At 47.1% G+C, this 17,104-nt stretch overlaps 4 protein-coding genes across 4 annotated transcripts; all 4 read right to left on the bottom strand.

The window, feature by feature from the left end:
* Window positions 1-1,567: 1,567 nt before the first annotated feature.
* GGS25DRAFT_19203 (G protein alpha subunit) lies at window positions 1,568-3,833 on the bottom strand. The gene is made up of 6 exons (XM_049256717.1): window positions 3,160-3,833; window positions 2,694-3,039; window positions 2,508-2,636; window positions 2,317-2,446; window positions 2,022-2,260; window positions 1,568-1,956 (listed from the first exon to the last, which is right to left on the bottom strand). Exons 1-6 carry the CDS (start codon window positions 3,284-3,286, stop codon window positions 1,857-1,859), a joined length of 1,071 nt encoding a protein of 356 aa, XP_049121168.1. The 5' UTR covers window positions 3,287-3,833; the 3' UTR covers window positions 1,568-1,856.
* Window positions 3,834-10,129: 6,296 nt separating this feature from the next.
* On the bottom strand, window positions 10,130-11,557 carry GGS25DRAFT_19661 (uncharacterized protein). Its single transcript, XM_049256760.1, has one exon. The coding sequence runs from the start codon at window positions 11,323-11,325 to the stop codon at window positions 10,261-10,263; it is 1,065 nt and encodes a 354-aa protein (XP_049121169.1). The 5' UTR covers window positions 11,326-11,557; the 3' UTR covers window positions 10,130-10,260.
* Window positions 11,558-11,620: 63 nt separating this feature from the next.
* GGS25DRAFT_469127 (uncharacterized protein) lies at window positions 11,621-12,351 on the bottom strand. The gene is made up of 2 exons (XM_049259125.1): window positions 12,187-12,351; window positions 11,621-12,109 (listed from the first exon to the last, which is right to left on the bottom strand). The coding sequence occupies exons 1-2, from the start codon at window positions 12,251-12,253 to the stop codon at window positions 11,919-11,921; spliced, it is 258 nt and encodes an 85-aa protein (XP_049121170.1). The 5' UTR covers window positions 12,254-12,351; the 3' UTR covers window positions 11,621-11,918.
* A 336-nt stretch (window positions 12,352-12,687) lies between these two features.
* On the bottom strand, window positions 12,688-15,759 carry GGS25DRAFT_516694 (uncharacterized protein; the record flags this gene model as incomplete). Its single annotated transcript, XM_049263247.1, has 5 exons — window positions 12,688-12,938; window positions 13,013-13,687; window positions 13,763-13,850; window positions 13,913-15,432; window positions 15,525-15,759. The coding sequence occupies 5 exons, from the start codon at window positions 15,757-15,759 to the stop codon at window positions 12,688-12,690; spliced, it is 2,769 nt and encodes a 922-aa protein (XP_049121171.1).
* Between the last annotated feature and the right edge of the window lie 1,345 nt (window positions 15,760-17,104).

Genomic DNA, 17,104 nt, shown 5'->3' on the forward strand with positions numbered 1-17,104 from the left:
GTATGTAGTATGATGGACTTCACGACAAACAAGGGAGAATAGAAGTATATAGCTCAAATAACAAACAAAGGAAAGCAATATTGTCAGCTAACCTTGGAAGTATTTAAAAAGTCGAAATGAAAGTTAAGGGAAGGGAAAAGGGGGTATATAGACTGGTTGTCTACCTACCTATATATATCAACCAAACACTACACCATTACTACTACTAATAACTACTACTCTTTGATCCAATCCCACTACTAGCACTCGCGGTAGGAAGGCACCGGTCTGTAGGCAGGTAGTTTGTATAATACCTTTCGATGGTGGATACGGCCTTGCAGGGGGGAGGGGGGGTGGAAAAGAAAAGTGAGTCGTTAAAGAATTCGACCTACAAATAAAAAAACATGCCACCAGCAGCTTAAAGCATGATGACGATGAAGCAACTTCAAATGTTGTGAGAAGCTGCAAGAAACCATGTTCGAGCACCCATCAATGGTAGTTGCGATCACTATAGGAATATAGGCACATGCCCAGTAGCTACCAAGATGTCCGAACCGAAGGCGCAGCTTCAATGTCTATGTATACACATGGTGCCTACCTACCTAGCTAGTATACCCATTACATACCTATGTACCTACTGTGCCTACTTTATATGCCCAACATATCACACATGTATGCATGTATATGTAGTTCACGAGACCCGACGCCAACCTTTTTCGCAAAGGACGAAGCTGCAGAAAGTGCGGGGTATGTTTATATAGTATCACCCTTGTGGACTCCATTCCTTGGATTCCTGTGACCTCTAGAATTGTAGCCCCTTACTATAGGTAGGTACCCAACTTAGTCTCCGGTCTTTGTATACCTAGGTATGAACTAGCTAGCTCAGGGGGGGAGAGGAGGAGGGGCGCGATGTCTAGCTTGATGGCTGGGGCCAAGTAGAACCAACCATCTCGATATCAAACTTTGAACATACCAAATGTCGAACGACATCTTGAATCTACTATGTATATTCTGTTTATGTGAATCCTATACACTGCGCCGCTATAGTTCGGGCTCTGGTATTGGAACATGCGAACCCGGCACGGCATCTGCAGCTTGTGCTCATCCTGGCATATTGCTGCATCTTTCGACACAGCTACCTATGTCATAACGCTTTTGAATGTTACCTCTGTGAACATGATCGTCCGTCTGGGCTCACTTACATCAGCGGCATGCATAGATTCGCAATGCGATCCTCGGTTCCGTTTCATGCGTACGCCAGCAGGTACATTGGTTGATAGGTGCCTATCTCAAGGTTAACAAAGTCATATTGTTCCTCTCCAGCTTAGTAGAACTTGCTCCGGTGCTCCGGTTTGTTGATTTATTTTATTGTGTCTGAGTAGATAGTTTCCTACTACTAATAGGGGCAAAGCCCAGTAGGGTTATCTACCTATTTAGGTACCCCATCTTTTTGACGCCTTGCCATTCGGACCTCCTCCTAATGAGACATGTCCAGCTTGCGCCCCTTCCTTCTTCGTCAACCTCATATCGGGTTGGTGTATATGTAGTGGCTCTGGAGCATTGCATAGCCCGGTCTAAACCCCTAGATGAAAACAATGATCATCTCTCACCAGAACTCTCTTATGTAGTGCTTGTGATTCTTCTGACACCATTTCATATCATTCCCAATGCCCTGAACATATTAAAGCCTGTTAAAATTGCTGAGTCCCCGACGCCTTGCAGGAAAAAACAAAGACAGATTTTGAACACAAAAAAAAGAAAATTGGAAAAATGTCAAGTTCCCTGCCATAAACTCCGTCCCAATGCTTCATGGATCTTGCCTTCAAAGAAGGTGTGGCTGGGTCTCACAGAGCCCTTGCCGTCGAAAGGAAACGAAATCACAATATGCCGGAATCCTTAAGCGCATTGTTGAGGATCGTCTCCTTGACAGCTGCAAACACCAATCGAATGTTAGAGGTATCTGTTGCTTGAGTCAAACTAGATAAATATGTTAGTAGCTGACCGGGAAGCTAAATAGTTCCATATGTGGATATTCAACATACTGAGGGTAAAGATTTAGGTGAGCTCTATTGACCTGGTTAAACCTCCAGAGCAGATACTTCGCAGCCTTGTTGACATCGTTGCCCCCTGAGTAGTCTGGGAAATAATTGCCCAGTGGTGATCGAGGAAGCTTCACCTTGAAGATGTCAACCTTGTTGAGGAACAATATTATGCTCGTTCTCATGAACCATCTAGAGTTAACAACCGAGTCGAAGAGCAGCAGACTTTCCATCATGCGATTCTAAGTCTATGTTAGCCTACCCAAAACTCCTATTCCAACGGGCGTGTAGCTCATACCTGACTGCTCTCTTCGAGGAGCACCTGGTCGTATTCGCTGAGGGCTACGCAGAAGATAATAGACGTTACGTTTTCGAAGCAATGGATCCACTTCTTCCTCTCACTTCGTTGTCCGCCAACATCGAACATGCTAAACACCAAAAAGTTAGAACCTGTGTCGTCCCAGGCTGCTGCAATATTGGATGGCTTACTGGATACTAAGAGCGCCCATCTGGAATCGGGTCTCGTAGATGCCCGTGGTCTTGGTTCGGGCGCGAAGGACGTCCATCTCGTTCGGTAGGTAATCGAGAGCACATATTCGGGTGACTTCGTCGAAGAAGCTATACCAGTTATTTAGCACATAGCACACAACTCCAATGCTGATGTTCGGAACTTACTACTCAGCCGAGTCCATCAAATAAAACTCGGTAGAATGTTGCATGAGTCGCTCGATACAAGGGTCATGCCACAGAGCCTGTACAGCTAGGGCCACCTTTGGTTCGATGTGTGCCGAGGGACCCGACTCGACGGTGTAGCCAAGCAGATAGTCTGCATGGCCCTTGGTTTCCGGGTTGGTGGGCTCGATATCGAATTGTTCCATAGCAATAATAACGGCTTTGGCGCATTCGATCAAGTTCTTGAAAACGGTTGCGCGATAATTGTACAGCTCATCTTCAGAGTAGCCCTTGAGATGAATGATCTTCATCTGCTTGACGATCGTGGATTTCCCACTCTCTCCGGACCCTTGTGAATAAACCTCGTTAGTATGATGTTATACCGACGCCTAGGTAGATACCTAGGCATATGAACATATCCATGGATATTTATAGTAGAGTCAGTAGGCGCAGATAGAGGGAAGCTCACCAAGCAGAAGAATCTTGCATTCTCGTCGTAGTCTCTTAGAGTCCTCGTCAAGCGCACGGTCGATAGCTTGGCTTCGCTTTTTTTGTTCCTCCTCCTCCTTATTGGAGCTCATACAAGCACCCATCATGGAGAAAGGGAGTGCTGGATTGGGAGCCAGTGTGGCGGATGAACAGGTTTGCTTAAATAAGAAAAAAAGTTGGCGATCTATATCGAAATAGAGCGCCTAGATAGTTTGCGACAATTAATGCCAAAGGCACATGCTGTCGCTACGACGGTTCAGTTTAGAATCGAATAGATGTAAGTGAGCTAGCTATTTGCTCTCAGTGTTCCAGATGTCGTACAATGAAGTATGTAGCTGGTAGAGTTCGTCTAGTAACCACAGCTGTTCTTTGTTTGATGAGATAGCTTGGATTGCTAGGTACCTAGGTAGGTAGGTAGGTATTGTCGCAACTTCGATAATAAGCACTATATGTTGGTAGGTATAGCAGCTCGAAAGTGGCTTGGAGGCCTTTATAGAGGCTGAGGCTGGGCGAAGCTCGTAAGCGAAATATAAACAGTTTCGACTGGATGGTAATGGCGAAGGAGGAAGATATGACAAAATTTGTTGACAGCCTTAGAAGATTTAGATCCAAGGTACCTATAGAGAGAGAAACAGAGAGGCAGACAGTTAGCGATTAGCTCGAAATCAGTAAGTTCAAGTCTAACTCAAGATGCGAATTGAGTTTAGAGGGGGAATGACGAGTGAATGATAAAGAAAACGGGCAGTTTCAACATTAAAAAACAAGATGGCGCAGTTTGAGGCGGGTGAGATCCAGTAGTGATTACTTATGTAGGTAGTGAGTGTAAGCAACCCTCATTGAAGATCCAACATTGAATATGTACCGGAATGGATTACATCTGGGTACCCTTGGTAGGCAGATACTGATACTATACCTACTAGGTACGACTAGTATCTAAGAGACCCAATATTGAAGTATTGAAGGTAGAAAGAAGTTTGAAATGAAGAAATGAAATAAACATGAACTAATTCATGAATACATTCCGCTGTCCTTCTTTTCTCTTCCCACTTAAGTGCCTTTTTCTTTTTCTTTTTTCTCTTTTCTTTTGCCAGGGTGAGGGGACATTGCATACCAGATTCGCAAGTTATCAATTACCTCTAGTATCCAACCTATTAGGTATGTACTAGGTAGTAGGTGAGTTGATCAGTGGCTGCTGTGGTATCTTATGTTTGTATGTCGCTTGACGTAGGTGAAGAGCAAGACGGGCGGATCCTCAAACCCACGGCGCGCACAATGCGATCGATGTTCTCGAAAATGAAGCCAAACAGATTACAGGTTTGAGGAGGAATGGAGTAAAGGAAAACATGACGGATATGTAGGTACAATACATACCAAGTGGGTATATAACCTAGGTTAGGTTGTAGGCAGATGGGATAAGGTAACCCAAGGGTACTGGCTAGTGTAAGGTGGGATTGGTAGGTACTCCAGGTATGTATATAAGAAATCATGAGAGGTAAAAGCAGAAAGGTGTTGGACATAAGTGAAGATGTAGTAATCGCGTTACCATATCCAATAATGCAATCAGGGTCCTTGGTGAGGTCAGACTACCTAGTAGTAGGTGTAGGATCTATGTTGTTTGTACACACGTCACTGGGAAAGTGATGTAATGTGTAGTTATTTTCAACACAAAGGAAGTAGTTAAATGAGACTTTAATGAATAGATTGACGATATGGACACAACATTTGAAAGTGGTAGTACATCCGTAGATGGTAGGTAGTAGGTAGTAGGTAGTAGGTAGTAGTAATGTAATAATGCTTACCAAGTAACTGTTTCGTAATTAGGCAAATATCAAACCAAGTTTCTCATTCCAGACCAGGGAAGTGAACAGGTAGATAGGTAGGTGGGTAGGTAGGTATCAAAGAGAGCAACGAAAATAATGGTTAAGTAGACGACGACAGTGACAATGACGATGGTCAATTCACCTTGTTAAGATGTAGATTTCTCTTCTTCTCTTTTTTTCAAGTCGGGAAGATTAAAGATAAAAATAAAATAAAAAGCTTCTAGAATAGATCGAGGACGAGGAAGTAAGTTTGGTAAAGTGCGGGTAGCTTAACTTAGTAGCTACGCAACGGCAATCAATGGAGGAGTTTAACGGGATTTACACCGGCGAGGCTCATTATGTGACTCTGATGACGAGGAGGAAACAAAAAAAAATAATAAAAAATAGGGTCAATATGTTCCAATTCAATCAATCATCGTTCTCGAATTCCTCTCGGCGGGACAGGGTCTTGGGTTCTTTCACCGTACCTAGGATGCTACTGCTATGTATGTACTGCGTACTGCGTACTGCGACTTTTTTTTCAATCAATTATTTCCTTCAAAATTCCCCAAATGGTTCCAAGAGCCCCGAAGGGCTGAACCTTTTTAATGGTCAATGGAAAGATTCATCCAATTGATTGGCGGTATGCATTGTTGCTATTGTTGTAGACCCTTGCAGCATGGGTACTAGGTAGAATGATGGGTAGAATGGGAGCAGGGGGGGTAGTAATGTGCACTAGAGGAAAGCAGGGGGAGGGTACCCTCGTATCTGTACCTACATGTAGTCCTACACTTACATTATGTGCCAGGTTGATAGGTAATAAGTACTGGGAATATGTAGACTCGTTGTAGAGTGTACAAGCTACTAGGTATGATGTATGCGCTCAAACCGTTTTGTGGCACCGCAACACCGGGTTATGCCGCTTCGAGAGCGCATATGATTGCGCTATAGCTACGTGCACAGGTCATCTATTAAGATATTCTACTTGCATATTATAGCACAGATAGCGTGATGCAGCAAGTATCTTATGATTAGTGGGTTCTTACTCCGGGATTCATCAATGATCTAGTTTAATGTTTTAGTCTTCAAGTCTGTGCTCTTTCACACGTGAAATGCCTAGATGCCCTAAAAAATGGATCCACATAAGCTTCATTAGACTCAAAATGCATAGGTCAAATTGGTCAATGGTTAGATTCAAGTAGATTCAAGTACACAGATGTCCAGGGATCATGCTGTTTGTTATCTCTGTCGGATCACGGACCTTCAATGTTTAAACTGAACTGATTAATACAGTACCTAGGTAGTTACTAGTTACCTAACCTAGTACAATCAAGACAATCAATTCATCATCATCATCAATTTTTTGATTATTTTTATCGAGGAAAAGCCAATGATCATTTATGATATTTTATGATAGTTATATCGTCAAAAACCGACCCCAAAAGGGCAGCTGTCTGTGACTGGAGAACCAGCGACTTGTGCCCTATCAATTGGACCGGCAGTCACATTCATATCTCCATCACCATGCAGACACACCACCTCTTCTAGGAAAGAATTTGAAAAGTTCAACACCTCAAAGTCCAATTAACTATCACCAATTCTTTGGGGCAATGGATCTGGGAATGGGAATTATGCCGGAACGTTCCAGCTATAGGTGACGTCCCTGAATTGAGGAATCGGAGTCCTACCTACCTATACCTACATAGACCTAGGTCCTAGACTTTTTTCACCGTCCTTTTGAGTTGGCGATGTAACGCCTATCGGTGAATTTCTTGAATACGTGGTGTCATACCTACATACATATGTATAGGTAGGTATATGTTATATCTATTATTCATCAGGATACCTACCTAGGTATGTTTGGATACGTTTTGGAGTATTATTCTTTTCTTTTACACAAGTCCCCCCTTTTCTCACATCTCGATGAAACATGCTTCAATTCATAATACAGAGCAATATCACAGGTTGAACAACACCAGGTGCGTGCATGATTGATTGATTGATTGAGATTCAAGGGAAAAGGGGGGGCGCCCTCTCAGGGACTCACATGTATGTAGGTTACATGTATCACCCAACGACATCAAGTATTCCCATTCGACTTTTCCCAGACTAAGCCTTGGGGTATTCGCCTATTTTTCAAATCCAAGAGTCATCAATGACCCCTATCCAATCATAGGCATGGTAACCAAGGTCGACTGAGTGAGCTAAGTTTAGTTCTTACTCATGCTGCTCGGCTAGGTTGGGTAAAGTGTGCTTGGTCTCGTGGAATTCCTACCCTCATCGCTTCATCGCATGCAAAGATTGAGTTCTATTGGGCTTTCTGTCACACCTCTTTCCCACGTGTTTAATGCATCGCAGAAGAGACCTTGCTTACTTACAAAAGTAAGACAGAAATCTAAAGTATCGGTACTCGAGACCCCTTTCTTGCCCTCTTGTGGCCGAAATATTACACAGGTATATTGGTTTTAAGTTGCAATTCGTAGTACCTAACCCTAGCTGTGATCGCCGACTGTCACCCTCTGTACGGTTATTGGATGGCCATGTAACGCAGTTTCAAATTGGTTCTCAAGCCATTGTTGGCTACCTCATTAGATGGATGCATGGATATATGTATGTATGTATGTAAGTATATACATACATAAAGTAGGTGTGTTATAATACATGCCTAACTGCAGAAAAAAAAAAGGAATATTTATTTTTCATCACCAAATGTGTCTCCACGAGGGGTCGAGAACAAGAATAACTTCTGCTCGTATTCCATACGCTCGGGGTCCATGCATGAATTGCAGCCGAGCCACATCTCCATCCTGCTTGGGAAAAAGCATGCACGCACGGGGAATACGAAAGGGATGCTGTGCTGAGGCTCTCTGGCCGCCGGCTAGGGAGGAGGAGGCCATGCGGGCAATTAATATTTTGTACGTGTGTATGTATGTGTGTATGCATGTACTGTTATTTACACCGGATCGCGTTTCATCCACCCTTCAAAAACGCGTGGAATCGTGGGAGCGGCGAGGCAGCTTCCCGGCAAAAGGGTTCCTATAGTTGCGTCTGGAATGGTGGACGGCGTGAGATGCCCTGCCGCAGCAGAAAAAAAAGGCTCGAGGTCCTTTAAAAGTTCCAATTACTGACTCGCCCTGGTTTCCCCGGGGTTGCCCGTTTCTCTTTACATGCCTACGTAGTACGTACCATGCTAGGCATTCCTTTAATATCTCCTTATGTACATACCTACCTACATACTTCCTTTAGATACTTATTCGCCTCTACATACCTTAGGTAGGTACATGTATAATAACCTAGCAGGGCGCTTGTGGGAGGCTTAATATCGTCCGAAATACAATTACTATGTAAGAAACAGAGAAGGATTTCTGCGGCTGATAAGGGACTGGTCCAACTGCAGGCCTCACACGTGGCATATCTCATCCGTGCTTTGATTTGACAAGGTTCGGCGGTGAGAACCACGTGTTGACGTTGGCATCCCCATTCCTTTAATATTACGTACGTACGTAATTAATCTATATAGCCTACATACATACCTACCTACTAACTAGATACTCCTTACCTACATCTCGGTATTTGTGAAGGTATGCAGGTATGGTATTGTACGTGCTTAGCGAGTGTAAGTTCGTCGGCTTCTTCACCGAGACGCCATGCATGTTAGTTGATCAGGTAGATGGGCAGATGGGTAGGTAGGTGCTTAGTTATGTAGGCAGGCGGGCGACTGGGTAAAGATGGCTCTCCTTCCTGCTCGCGACATTAGGGCTACCCATATGTACAGCATACATACCTACTACTATATGTATATAACTACATGTATGCATTCTCTTTAATCAAAGCCTCGCGTTGCACGGCAGTTGGCTTTTACTTTCTCTCTCTATTTCTCTTCGTACCATAATGCAAGTAGCCGATCGTAATCTTGACGTCGGAAGTTTTTATGGTGGATATGCATCTGGTTGTAAGCAGCTCATGAACCTGGAACCGATAGGGATATTTATGTCAAGAGATCCATTCCGTACCAGAGTACCTAATCCATTGTATTCTACAATCAATAATGTGTGAAGGTCTGTACATACATAGCTAGGCTGATACACAAGAGCCACAGGCAGCTAATAACTAATGTAGGTAAGCTACGGAATACCTTAGGTTAGGTACCTAGGTAGGTATGTACTACGCCGTAGGAACTTGAAGATTTCAGGTCAGCGAAAGCAAAAGGTGGGCTGGCGGTGGGTGGTTGGGGCGCGGATGGTGAAAGCAGGCAAGCGGTGACGACCATGGTCTGCATGTCCTCGCGTTGTCATGCCCTCTGCGAAATAATATGTTTCTTTTATACATTTGTCCTATGCAAAGGCTTAAAGCAAATCACCCCTACTTGGACCAAATGCATAGTAGATCTACCAATCACGAAAGTGAAGACGATATTGTTAAGTTTTCCTTTTCCCTTACTAAGTACCCGGATAGATAGGTACGCATATGTACGCATGATGTCTCGGTCCAGACATACATCTTGCATTGCAGGTCTTCAAGGAAAAGGGCGGCCAGACACGGTAAGAACAAGAACACACCGCGTATAGTTGCAAAAATACAAAGCTACCTAATATACCTAGGTAATAGTTAGATGCAGCAAAGCTCCAGAATGCAAACGACAGTATCCATAGGATATGTAAGTATGTATGGGCTACGTGTACAGACCCAATGCCTCCTTAGGAAGGATATGCGTGACTAGATGGCGTAATTACCGATGTATGAGCAAGCTCGAAGCTCCTCTCTATCTACACTACCTAGTATCTACACTAACTATGTACATTTCGAACATTCCACGCGTTTTTCTTCTTCCTGACCCATCCGTCGATCTATCTGGTTTACGAGTCGGTGCTGAAAGAAAAAAAAATCAGGATCGTATGGGTACGGTTCTAGACGCATTTTTTCCGACAGTGGCTCTCGGAATTTCCGATTCTTCAGATTCTACCGATGGTGTTTTAGATGTGATAATTACGAAAAAAGGGAGAATTAACTGTTACAGGTAGATGGAATAGATGGAAAGGAAACACCCCCCCCCCCCCTTTACCCTTAGTCTTATCTCCTCGGTCCGTTCCGTGCTCCCATCCAACGTGCCGGTTCCGCTAACTTTACCGATCCGAATGTTAGTTTGATTGTAGAGATGAGGCCTTACTTGGTAGGTAGGGAGGCACTGTAACATGAAGACCGTGATGAAAATAGATGTTGGTTGAGCGAAGATGAATGATACCTCTCTTCTCTTTAAGAAACACGGAATCTCCGTCTCCTTATCACTCACGCCACCGGATCCCCCACTCCCCTTTCGCAAAGCTAGGCTCCACGACCTTGTTACCCTGCATGACCGCTTCGCATTTCCGCGTACCACCACCACCACCACCACCACCATCATCCACAACAAACCCAAAAACCACCCCCCTCCTCGCAGCCCTCCTCACCATCTCGCGGCGCAGCGCCTTACGATGGCCCTCGAGCCTGCGCCGCGCATTCTCCTCCGTCTCCTCGCCCCGCTCCGCCCGCCCCTTTTCCCCGCCCACGCTGCCGTTCACCAGCGACACCGTCTGTGGCAGGCGCACGCGCGTTCCGCTGCGGACCGCCATGCGCGCTTGTATGTCGGGGTCGATGGGGTCTGCGTCGCTGTCGCTGTCGATGGAGTTGTAGTCAGCAATTACTACAGCGGTGTCTGAGTCGCCGGGTGTTTCGCTGTTTTGGGGGCTTCCGTGATGATAGGTCTTTAGGGTACTATTCTCCCCTTCCTCCTCCCCTTCCTCCTCCTCCTCCTCCTCCTCCTCCTCCTCCTCCTCCTCCTTCTCATTCCCACTCTCCCTCTCATTCAGCCCGTCAGTCTCCCCCACACCAGCAAGCCCACCAAACACCACCCTCTCTGTCTCGGCACAGGAGACCACGATCCGCGGGTCTCCCTTCTTAGCCGCCGCCCCTTTCCCTTTCCCCTTCTTCCTACACGGTTTGCTACCGCCTTGTTCATTGCCACCGCCATTACTCCCACCACCACCACCCCCGCTACCGCTACCGCTACTACTACCAGACAACAAGCGCACAAACACCCCCTCGATCTCCCGATCCAGCGGTCCCGGTTTGCGGCTGCGACAGCGTGCGGAGCAGTACTTTGGGGCATGTCCATTGCCAGTCGCCGCAGTGGCGGTGGTGGTGGTGGTGGTGGTGGTGGTGGTAAGGGTAGCAGCAGTCGTCCGGCGCGGACTTATCGCCCGTCCGCAGGACCGGCAGTACGGCGTTGCGTCGCCTCCGGGAAGTAGGTAGAATGGCGCTGGTATCGCTTGCGACTTGCCGGGGCGCGACCAGAAGTCCATCCAGCTCATGGTTGGTAGGGGGGTGGGTGGGTGTGGATAAGAGAGTGGTTTCTGAGGAGATGCGTGAGGGATGAGGTGGATAGTGCTCTGGTTATCTTGAGCATATGAGAATCGTTAGGTAGGTAGGCGGGTAGGCTAGTAAGTTGATGATATGCTTGTTATATCGATGTATGGCTTACAGAGATGTATTGTATTGTATCGTGGAATGCTTCGTAGGTATGTAATGTACCTAGTTATGATGTCTTGAATGATGTCACCAGTTCACATGGGAATCATACATCCCCGGCGTGTAAGTATATGTGGATATGTATTATGCATCTACCAGTAAAGCAGCAAGCTTTCTTTCGTGATGCCGTCGATATATATAAATCTCCCCAGCATTCAACATTATGTAGATGACTTTGCGAAAAGCCCGTACACATATATAAATATGTACCTATCTACCTGCTAAGCAAGTACGTAGATAATCAACGGAGTATGGATAGGTATAGCCCGGAGTTTCGCTAATTCGGAAAGGACTTGTGTGGTTGTCCTTTATACTCCCAACCTCAAACCTCCCCTATCCACTACTCCAGCTTTCCTCATCATCTTCATGATCATCTTCATCTTCTACTTCGTCTTTCTTCTTCATCTTCTACCCTTAGCAAAGTAAAAGGCAAATGTGTAAAAGGCAAACAAAAAAACGCCCCGGCCCCCCTCCCCCAATCTTCCTTTGCCGCCCTACCCCTTGGTCCCCTTTCCTCAACTTCGCGGATTTTCCGGTATAGAAGCGACCCTATATAAATATATTTCCCTTTCACGCCGTTACGATACGAGGAGGATAAACACAAAAAAAAAAAAAAAAAAAAAAAAAAAGCGAAAGGGGTATACAACCAAAAGTAATGTATCGCAACGCAACCATGCCAAACCATACACAACATAAACAAAAGCATTTCATGAATTCAAAAAGAAGGGGAAGACGTCTACGGGGAGCTGTAGGTTTTGGTAGAAGGAGTTCCGTGTGTTCGGGCGAGGAGTCGGTCGTTCATCGTTTTCTGCTGTGTGCATCTTACTGTTAGTTTTGCTATATTGCTTCTGGAGTTAGGTAGGTATAGATACGCACCAAGAAGAAATCAACACTCATGGATGAGCCTCTACTTAGACACCGAACCCGTAGAGAAAGATCAGTTACATGACTCAAGTAGTTTTGTTCACCGTTTATACAGTATAGTAGTAGGGGGGCACGTGTGTACGCTTGCACGTGTCTGTGAGAGAGAGAGAGAGAGAGAAAGGGGGCTGAGTGCAGGGAGTAGTAGTGTGTATGTATACAGACAGGGTGTTAGGGAGTAAAGGACCCTAGGTTAAGAAGTAAAAGGGGACTAGAAAAGGGGGCTAGTAAATACCCATTCTGCTGCTAGGGAGGATAGGCGCCTCGCCAAGATCGAACGCGCCCACTTTGCGGTCCGAATTCTTTCGCAGGGACAGCTGGAAGCGCAGCGGCCCCTTTTTCTCCCAGCTAGACACGCTGGCGTTATCGCCCGGCTGCACCGTCTTCTTCGAGCTGTGGTCCAGGTGCGATTGCGGGAAGATGCCCCAGCCCTTGGATGTCGTGCCGGACCAGCACCAGTGGTCGGTGTATGCCCCTGAAACGTAGTGTTAGCTTGTCTGTCTGATCGTACGATAGATGACGGGATCGGGCATAGGTGATGGCACTTACAGCCAATATTCTTAATCACATCCCCCTTATCGAACCTCAGCCACCTATCATCGCCCTTGTGGTTCCACTTCCAGCGGGCGACCGCCTGGATATTGCTCGTGCCCTGCATCTTGATCTCGTTCTTCGGCGGCGCGTCGATCTGTATCGAGTCCGTCTCGAACGCCGCGCGCACGCCATCATGCCAGCCTATCCCCCACTTCCCCTCGTACTGAATCGGGAACTCTATCCCGATAATCCTGGCCCCGACGGCGTAGTGCAGCACCTTATCGCGCCCGGGCGGCGAGCGCATGACGCCGTTCTGTATCTTGCGGGTCTCGGTCGCGGTCGCGGAGGGGAGGCGGGACAGCTCGCGCGACAGGCCCATCATCACCGACGGCATCGGCGCGTGCGGGAAGTGCAGGTCGAAGTTGTCCCGGAACTCGAGCGGCAGGTCCGGGCCCTCGAAGACGGTGACTCCCGGGACGGCGGGCAGCGGGCGAGGGTGCCGCGCCATGTGCGCGAAGAGCTGGCTCTGGTTGAAGAACACCGTCGCGTCGCTCTCCTCGACGGTCTTGCCTTGCTGGATGCAGAAGAGGCACCCGTACAGATGCTCCTCGATGTGCCGGATCTGCAGGTGGCTCTTTTGCAGGATCCGCAGCCGGAAGCCGATGGAGTTCGAGGTGAAGCTGCCGGATGCTGGGGGGGTTGTGTGAGTTATTTATGTATGACACGATGCATGGGGGAAAGGGGGAGGGGAAGGAGGAAGCTTACAGTCGTTATTTAAATCTTGTTCTACGGACTTGAAATCGATCTCGAACAAACAGTGGTTGCACTTGGCCACGATGGCCATAGAGAAGCCCTGTTCTTCTATTAGTATTCTGTTTCATCAGACCAAAAAGAAATGTTAAGATGTGCACTTACACCAACGGGCCGCTTGATCTTCTTGAAGCCGAGCCGACCTGCCATGACCTCCTCGGCTCCCTTGCAGAAGCCCTTCATCTTATAGAACGAGCTGAAGGGGCCTATAGTGCAGTCCGGTTCCCGCAGCGGCGTGAGCTGCCCCTCCGGTGACGGGTTTTCCATGTCGACTGGGATCAGGCCCTCGTCCATGCCTCCGTACCGTGGACTAGACACCATGCCCGGCTGGACGGTAAGAGTAGACGAAGAATTGTTTGCAAGGCTCCCCCCGGCAGAGGACATGCCCCCCGATACTTGCTGATACAGAGGCGGGCTTGCCATATACTCTGGCGGTTGTCCTCGCGGGCTTGTAGCTTCTACAGACATGACCGAGTTCCGGTGTGTGGTGTTTGCACTGGGGCTCGGAGCACTCATGCACTCGATGATATCGAAAACGGAGCTGTTGATAGACTCGGTGGAAGGCCCACGACTGGTGCGACGAAGGCTACTCTGCTTCGCCAAGGAGGTCTGTCGCGGAGGGAAGGTGGGGATAGGCGGCAAGCTAGTCTTGGGGGCCTGGCTATGAACGGCGACGTTCTCGGGAATGGACGGCGTGTGTCCCATTGTAGAGGATGCATCTGACGGCGAGCGGTTGGCAGCAGAGTCGGGGGGCGGGCCTGGCGATCCGGATCCCTCGGTGCCAGGCGACCGGGCAGACATAAAGCCGCTGTGCGATCTTGGCATCGAGCCCTGCGTCGAGATAGTCCAGCGATTGCTCTTCCCGGGGGACCGGGATCCATCACTAGCTGTTCCGAAGCTCCGAGAAGCCGCGCGCATTCGAAGGTCGTCGTCGTCGTTTCTTTGAGCCGGATCGCTGGGCTCGTCCATTCTATTACGAGTCCGCAACGGTACTGTGACATAGCTGCGCGGGCTGGCGGGCTGGGCGGGAGGAATAGTGGGGGAGTCGCTGGGGGCCGGAGGGCGGCGGTCTCGTTCCCATCGATCTCCCTCGCCGTTACGTTCAATGGGGCTGACGGGCGGAGCGATGCCGACTTGCCATGGGTCGGCAGAGGGGGGTCTGGGTGGCGGGTCGGAGGTCTCATCGGATATCTCAGCTTCGGAGCGGCGCCAGTGGTTTCGGTCGGAGTCCGTGAGCGACCGTCGAGGTAGGTTCGCGTCCAGGCCTTCGTCAGGGCCGGCCATGGTCCCCATCATGCTGCTTAGCTGCAGCTCTGTCTCTTCCATCAGTTTATCTGCCGAAGTGCGTGCCGGAGGGTCGGTAGCAATACTTGTGGAAACTTGTGAATCATGCGAGTGACGCTTGAGGTGGTCAGGCATAACTGATCTTGACGACAACGATGCCGAGGTTGGCGCCGGGGCGACGAGTTTCATCCTCTTGAGTATATCGACGATCTTCGGCGCTGCCTTCCTCGAAGCCTTCTGCAACTCCTCGAATTTTTCGGGGTCGAACTCGGTGACTTCGACATATTCGTCGAAATCCCATAACAAGTCCTCCAGCTCCGATCGGTACTGCGCGATTTCATCTAATGCATGCGGCACGGGTCAACCAATGCTCTAATCCGGAAGGGAAATAAATATAGTAAGTAGTAGTAGTATAAGGTATATATAGTCTTACCGTTTTCCTTAATCGCATCTACAAAGTTCACGCCGTATTCGTCGAAATTCTTAGCGCAGAGTGGTTCAATCCGCTTCAACGCTCGTTCGCCCTCTCTTACTAGACTCTGCGCTGCCTTGAGCATAAGCGGTGACGTCTCTTCATCCGCACTTGGCGCATTGTCAATTGCAACGCTGCCCTTTTCAACAATCTCCCTAAAAGGTGCGACCGCAAGCCGCTCAACTTCATCCGCCATGGTGGGCAGACCAGATTTGGTAGGGTTCTGTCAGATATCCGTCCAGCGCACACCGGGATGCCTCTTTGCCTATCGAAGCCGGCGGGAAGGTGAAAGAAAAAAAAAGAACAAAAAAAAAACCTCTCAGCTGAAAAGCAACTTGGGGATGTGAGGGATGAGTGGCGCAGAGAACCGGATGGGAAGGGGAGAGATTCCTCGCAGCTCAGCCCTCGTAGGTAAGTTTATGTCGAGGTTGCGAAGCGTAAAGGGATAGAGTAGGACATAATGGGAAGCAATCAATCAGGATGAAAAAAAAAAGGAGGACGAAATCGGATATGGAATTGGAAGTTCACCCCACGACTCGAAATGATTTTTGGACAATCAACAATTGAAAGGGTAACCCGAGATTCCTTTAGAAGCAACAGAGAGCAACAGCTTACACACACATAAAGCAAGTACATGTACAACTAGTTGTATGTAATATGTATTGTCTTGTATGTATGTCTTGTACCATTGACTTGCCTTACCTGGGACCTGGGGGTAGAGTGATGAATGCTCAAGGGTTCTAATACTGCCTCGAGCCAATACAAACACAGTATAGGACTAGTAGGTAAGTTAAGATCCTAGTTTACCACCTGGTAGGTATACTACATAGTATAGGCTCTCAGGCGATCAGGGTTGTGTCTGTGGCATTTGATGTGTGCAGTAGGCATGTGTGCATGTGGGTGGTATCTGTAGGTTACTTATTAGGTAGATGGATACTAGGTAACTAGGTAACTAGGGGTAGTTAAGGCACGAAATTTTATTATACGTATAAGTATTATACGTATGATACATGTATTTACACGGTATAATGATTCGTTATACGTATAGCGGAACGGAAGAACCCTTCCCGGGCCCATAAATAACGGGGTTATTCACATTTCACATATATATCTTTAATATTTTCCCTTAACTTTCAGCATTAATTGTAATAAATTTCAAAAAATCTTAAAAAAGTTTTCAAAAATATTAGTAAATAAATAAATAAACAAACACTTTATTACATAATCGAGATAAGATAAGAAATAAAGCAAGGAAAGCTTTAAATTTAAAGGTAAAAAAATGAAAAATGGAAGGTTTGTATGTGATAATCTATTATACGGTATATTATACCACTTTAGTATGGGTATAATGGTATAATTTGGTATGTATGAATAAATACCGTATAATGATTAACTATACGTATAGTTTAGTGCCCTAGGGGTAGTAGTAGCAGTTGTAGTTGTAGTAGTAGACTGTAGTTATAGTAGTGGTAGACTGGTAAGTGATGGGTAGCCCATAGATGATAGCATACATGTAGTGCTGCTCTATCGCTTCTCTACGC

Source organism: Hypoxylon fragiforme (genome assembly GCF_022984875.1).
Source record: "Hypoxylon fragiforme strain CBS 206.31 chromosome Unknown GGS25scaffold_1, whole genome shotgun sequence".
In the NCBI taxonomy this organism is placed as follows: domain Eukaryota; kingdom Fungi; phylum Ascomycota; class Sordariomycetes; order Xylariales; family Hypoxylaceae; genus Hypoxylon; species Hypoxylon fragiforme.

What these genes read in the sequence shown, in the direction of transcription:
- GGS25DRAFT_19661 (XM_049256760.1), bottom strand. Translation starts at nt 11,325, where the DNA reads ATGAGCTGGATGGACTTCTGGTCGCGCCCCGGCAAGTCGCAAGCGATA.
- GGS25DRAFT_469127 (XM_049259125.1), bottom strand. Translation starts at nt 12,253, where the DNA reads ATGAAATGCTTTTGTTTATGTTGTGTATGGTTTGGCATGGTTGCGTTG. An exon ending in GCGATACATTACTTTTGGTT is followed by an intron (nt 12,110 to 12,186) that starts GTATACCCCTTT and finishes ACGGCGTGAAAG; the next exon opens with GGAAATATATTTATATAGGG.
- GGS25DRAFT_19203 (XM_049256717.1), bottom strand. Translation starts at nt 3,286, where the DNA reads ATGATGGGTGCTTGTATGAGCTCCAATAAGGAGGAGGAGGAACAAAAA. An exon ending in ATGGGCGCTCTTAGTATCCA is followed by an intron (nt 2,447 to 2,507) that starts GTAAGCCATCCA and finishes TTTGGTGTTTAG; the next exon opens with CATGTTCGATGTTGGCGGAC. An exon ending in CACCTAAATCTTTACCCTCA is followed by an intron (nt 1,957 to 2,021) that starts GTATGTTGAATA and finishes ATATTTATCTAG; the next exon opens with TTTGACTCAAGCAACAGATA.